The sequence below is a fragment of the Lampetra planeri genome, chromosome 21, assembly GCF_965212315.1.
Source record: "Lampetra planeri chromosome 21, kcLamPlan1.2.h2, whole genome shotgun sequence".
NCBI classification, from domain to species: domain Eukaryota; kingdom Metazoa; phylum Chordata; class Hyperoartia; order Petromyzontiformes; family Petromyzontidae; genus Lampetra; species Lampetra planeri.
Window position 1 is genome coordinate 1,982,136 of NC_136127.1, and position 6,000 is coordinate 1,988,135.

General features: G+C 42.4%; 1 protein-coding gene across 6 annotated transcripts in view; it reads left to right on the top strand.

Moving 5' to 3' along the window:
- The window catches only part of LOC144724512 (tenascin-X-like), a 166,160-nt gene extending 162,652 nt beyond the window's left edge, over window positions 1-3,508 (top strand). For all 6 annotated transcript variants that reach the window (XM_078603716.1, XM_078603715.1, XM_078603718.1 and 3 more), the window contains 3 exons: window positions 436-542; window positions 1,072-1,209; window positions 2,689-3,508. In XM_078603716.1, the coding sequence (XP_078459842.1) occupies window positions 436-542; window positions 1,072-1,209; window positions 2,689-2,718 (275 nt within the window). In that variant the 3' untranslated portion in view covers window positions 2,719-3,508. The remainder of the gene's footprint in view (window positions 1-435; window positions 543-1,071; window positions 1,210-2,688) is intronic.
- Window positions 3,509-6,000: the final 2,492 nt, after the last annotated feature.

Sequence of the window (6,000 nt, forward strand, 5' to 3'; positions counted from 1 at the left end):
TGCAACGTGCTTACGAGTTATGTGTACCCCGTGCCGCCCAACTGTTTTGCTGCACGTGCTGGAAGCTTTTTAAGTCATGAACAAAATACTGCAGTGTGATTTGAACTTCTGATTTAAGAAACAAGATGCATCTTTAATTTTTTTTTGTTTCCCCCCCTTCCCCCCTCCCCACACTCCCTTAAGTAATTTTTTTCCTCGCCTTCCCCCTCCTATATAAAAGTACACACGCCCCACTCGCGGTCCCCACTCGGTGGGGCAGCAGCTAGCCCAGTCTCTGCCCGCTTCTCTCAACTCGGCAGCACAGCGTTTGGGACTTGTGTCTGCGGAGTTTCTGTAGCCCCCTCCCCTACGCTGCGGTTTGTGCTTTCTACCGGGCTCCTATTTAAATGTAATACAAAACATTAAAAAAATCTATATTTTTTGTTGCTAATGCAGATGAGGCGTCGTGTTACGATGAAGGGAAGATGTACCAGGCCGGCGATCAGTGGCGCAAACTCTACCGTGGTGCAATGTGCACCTGCACCTGCCTGGGAGGGCAGCAGGCAAGGCCCCCACCACCAGCCTGCACTCACTGCGCACTGCACTGCCACTTCTTCACATACAGCGACGTTCGAATCGAGCGCAGCGCAACGCTTCGTCAATAAGACTGTGGCCTTAAAAGGGAAATATATCATAGGTGAAGTTTTGGGAAATGTCCCCCCACAACTACGATTAGCATGGATGTTTACGCACGATCCGAAAGACATTCTACATACATAAATTAAACGTTACTATATATATGGTTTGAAGAAGGGAAATTGCCTGAATCTTCACCGGTTACATTTATTTACCTTGTAAGGCCACTGTTTTTTGACGAACGTTTGACGTCTCTTGTTATTTGTGCTTGTGCACCACTGCCCAACGCGGCATCGCCAAACAATTTAACGTTCAAACGATTGTCAATTTGAGTGGCTTCCTTTTTTTATCGTGGCAAATTTGAATCGTACACTTAACGTGACTGAGAAAACATGCCCCCCCCCCCCCCCCGATACATTGTCCAACGTGGCACGGCTGTGCTTGTTATTCTGGCAGGGTTGGCGATGTGAGGAATGCCGTAGTCCCAGTGAGGAGGATGCAGGGAGCAGCCACACTGCTGCAGCAGCCTCCCACTCGTCTTCTGCTTCCCAGGGAGTCTTCTCCCAGTACATCCAGAGTGTTCGCCGGAGCGCTGTGAGTACTTCCCACGCCACTGTAGGACACAAAACGCCATTTTTTGAATTAGACTGTGGGCCAGTGCTCGTCAATCCTCTTCCGGTCTTTTTGTTTGTTCCTAAAAAGAAATACAACAAAAGATCTCTTAATTTAAATAAAGTCTACGGAGCTACCCCATGGTGTAATGGACTTGCCGTCCAGAGGTCACCGGTTCGATTCTACCTTCCGGCACAGCAGTTGCAATCATGGGGCTAGGTTATCAATCTGCCTCTGCCCCAGCCAGTAATATGAATGGGTCCACTGCAGTAAGTTGAATTGGCAGGTTGCGCGTTGTGGGGTACAGTGGAGGTAGAGTTGACCAAATACCTTTTGAGCGCGCTCCCTCTAGTGGAGGCCCAGATATGTCCCTGGGATGTCCAACACAAGCTTGAAGCTTCATTAAATTAGGAAAAATCTTTTTAGAATCGACAAGCGGTAAAGGTTGCAGCCCTGCAATTGGAAGGAGGCATTACCATCTGCTAGTTTTTGTTACTAATTCTCCACAATGACGCAAATTATTTGGCTGTGAACCCCCCTTGTTGAATTTTGTTTCAACCGAGTTAACCCCCTTGCCTGGACCCAACATGATTCTGAGAAATAAACGTATGAATAATGAACATCCAATATTTAAACCAATTGTCCATTTTGTGAGGTATCCAAACGAGCTAGTAACTACAAGCGAAATAACAACAACAAAAATCGACGGACGCTCTGCATGCGTAACATAATGTGTTTGCGCTCGCTGGTTACCCTTGGTAACCACTGTTTACGATCAGTGAGTTTAGAAAGATCTTTTATATCATTCTAGGTTACCATATTAATTTAAATGTTCTCGTAGTTAAATTTTTGGGAGATTCATACATGATTGTCAAAGCATGTTTTGTTTGCATGTTCACCACAAGTACGTGTGGTTAATGCGGACTTGATTCCTTGCAAAAGGTTTCTCTTTGCACATTTTAACATCTGTTTTGTTGCCAGAAAGGGTAAACCCTATTATTATTTTTCATACATGATTATTCACCAATAACTGTCATGTATGATGTAATTTCACACACTTATAAATCGCCTCGCGTAGCCCGTGGGACATTGCCACGTAGCCCTGGTTGAGAACCATTGGTTTCGAGGGCCCCTCTACAGGGTATTTGGGGGCTACTTTTCCACGTCTTGGAAGAGGTTTTAAAATCCCGTGTAACTGTACTACAATTGTTACCACTAGAATGTATATGACTTGCAAGTCTGTCTCTAATTGCTAAAGATTCAAACTCGTGTTGAACAAACCTCGAGGGTTAGGTTTTCATCTGGGCTGCATTACCTTTTGACAATGACTCGTAATTTGGTTCTTTGTATCGTGTCTCTGCTGAAATGTGAATTTGGATGTCATAAAAAAAACTGCTCGTGTTTCGTGAAGAAAGTGGTTGGCTTGCGACACTTTTCAGTATTTATTTTGTTTCTTTACAGGGAACCAACTGTGCCTTCAATTGCAGATGAGAAACATTTTGGGCAACGAGCCCCATCCCAAATCCCCTCGCCCATCCTCGCAACCGCGTCGTCCACACGTGGTAAAATAATGAAACCTACTCAAGCAAAAAAAAAGTCGGATTAAGCTTCCACTTCCAATGTTTTTAATCGTTAAAAGGCAGGATTCAATGTGTAGGGCAAGTAGCGTTCTTGAAATAAGTCTGCAAGGATCCTTAAATCAGTGGCCATACCGAGGCTGATCTTTACTCGCTATGAAATTTAACAATTTTAAGAGCTGAGCTCTAAACCTGCCCATGGTATTAAGGCAGGGACACCACAATAAATAATAGCAGTGTTTGAAAGTGCCTTTTTCCATTTTAATTTGTTATCTGCGCTGTGTCGTTTGTTGGAGATTGTTTTTCTATCAAAGAACAACATCCAATGATCATTGTGATCACCATTGACAAGACAGTGCTAAAGTGATTTTGCAGTGAGTTACTTTTTAAGGATTTTTGCTGTAAGTATTAATCTCACGTGCTAGATATGATTCACTTGCTTATTTAACCAATTTAAGTGATTAGTTTCACCTGCAGTAGGCCTATGCCTTTTTTAGCTTTCGTGTATTTTGAATGTTTCTCTACAGTGAAAGGTAACGAGTACACCACCAACGGTAGATGTTAGAAATCCACGTGGAGCTTACAAACTAAACACTGTTTACTAAAAACAAGTTTGATGTTTTAAATTACTTTTTTTAATGCCTTACATGTTACCTTTGTCTTTGCTTTTCGTATGGAAAAAAATAAATGTTTTTTCTACTTTTGTTTGAAGTGATATTTATTTTTTATTTTGGAAAAAATGCAGATTTTTACATTGTAAAATGAACGTAGCACGTGAGAATACAGTATGCATTTCCCCCTCACCAGTGTCAATTTGACATAACGGCGAAGGGGGGTAAACCCTAGAGACGGGAACGGAAGTAAGCAGAGGAAATTCTGTTTTGAAGCCAATTATGGATCGCCATTGAAAAATAGCTTCTTGGCTGAAATGGGCCTTCCCTCAAATCCATTTATTGACTGCCTGAATTAAAATGGCAACATTTCAATATGTATTTTGTCACACTTTGGAGCTTCTGGTTATTTCCTTTAAACTACTTTTCTTGTGTCTGTGTCAGTTCACATAAAAAAATGTGTTTACAGACAAATCGATGCCACAATGAGAACGATCAGCATCACGCCCTAAGAGTTCTCTCCAATAACCTGCCATAGAACATTAGGCAAGATGCCACTGCACTGTTAGAGTACAATACGATCATGGCCAACACAACTACCAATACACTAGGACATCAGGATATGTGCCACCAAGCGGGGCAAAAGTCCCGCACGCCATTCTGGAGTAATGCTGAGACGCTTGTAAAGACCAAAAATGACATCCGCGATTGGTGGCGTGAAAGTTGGATGGCCTGCGATGTCCTGGACGAGCAACTTATTGGAGACCCGACACAGGAAGTACACCTAGCTTCAGCGTGCAGAGAGCGCAATGCACTGCTGCTCAATTGCATTCAAATGGCACATGGCAGGTGCGGCTACTTTCTACACATAATAAATGAGTCGCCCTATTCTAACTGATGAAGCATGTATGTTGAACTTCTTTTGCACCGTACATAGCCAACCGTGCTAATCAGAGGTGTGGGGAAGGACAACAATCTAAACGCCAAAAGCAGTTCTAAAGAAATTAGTTTTCATACTAGATTTAAAAATGCATAACTCCAGTGTCTTTCTAATATCGGAAGGAAGAGCATTTTAGACGGCCACAGAAGTGCATATGAAAGCGCGCGATGCGGTGACCATCTTTGTTCAATGCATAGCCACAAGCTGCTGCGAGAATGACCGGTATTCGCGTGATGGTTTATGCTCCTTGACGAGATTGGTGAGGTATTGTGGTTCATTTGTGGCATGCACTTTGTGTGTAATGTGCGCGACCTTATAATGATGTATTCGTCCGGCAACCAAAAGCCAATGCAGCTCGCTGAGCACTGGACGGACATAGTCGGATCTTGCAGTACCCCATCACGACACGTGCCAGAGAATTTTGTACACGCTGCAGCTTGGTAATGTTTTGCCATACGTCCCCTAGAGTAGTGAATTGCAATAATTGAGCCTTGTCGATACATTGCTGCACGCAACTGTGTTAGTTATGTATTTATTCAAGTACAACCAACCACTTCCCATTACATGCTTATACAGGAGGTATTAACGCTACATATCAAGCAACTCCCGAAGCCATCAAATTAATTGCCGAACTCCAAACACAGTTGCAATGTTTTGTCAGTTGCTTTTCAAATGCCATACGAACAGACTACTCTTCAAAATGTATTCTACATGTTTATACTTCAAAATAAGGCTTTAAAGTGAGTAATAAGCACAGCAAAGGAAAAGTTACTTCCTAATTTTATTCTGAAAGCTGAAGCCATGTGTGCAGTAGCGGTTGTCGTGTTGGAATGAGACGCCGGTCATTGCAGTTGATGGCCGTGCATTCCATCCTTTGTGGGCGATTCGCTCACAAACCACATTAACATTCTCAGCATTAGAAAATGTCACATACCTCTCGCAAAAATGCGTTGTTACCTGGTTTCTGAGCATTGTACGCATTTACGGAGTCCACTTTGTGATGATGTGTAATTGGCAATCGACTCATTTGGCATACAACAAAATATTCGTTCAACTATTCAAGAAACGGTAACTTATAAAGGAACTAAATTAGCAATTATGAAGAAAAAACACCATGCGCAATTATGTTCTAACGTTTAGACATTAATTATATTCGCTGCATTCTCAAATTGTTCGACAGTTGGGATTCATTTGTAAGTCTTTGTTAATTACATATGCTACCTTAATTTTTAAAACATCTGACAAAAACACTTTGCTAAGATGTTTAATGTTGCAATTTGCTAAGATGTTTAATGTTGCAATTTGCTAAGATGTTTAATGTTGCAATTTGCTAATATTTTTCTCAATTTAGGGGGACCATTAGAGAAGCACTTTTTCTTTAACATTTTGTTTATTTCTTTAGTGCCGACTGATGCAGCAGTTGCAGATGTGCACGCCTTTCGTACGGCTGATGTAAACCAGATTAACCGCGTCAGGAACAGCGGAGTGTATCATCGCTGTGATGTCTCCTTCGTAGTTGTGGATCGGGGCATTGCGTCGTATGTTGTATGGGTCTGTTCTGGATGATTCGTCGCACACTGGAGAGTTTTTAATTTTCCATTTGTGCATCAGGTATCCGCATCTACTGCCATGGTTTGTGCGATGC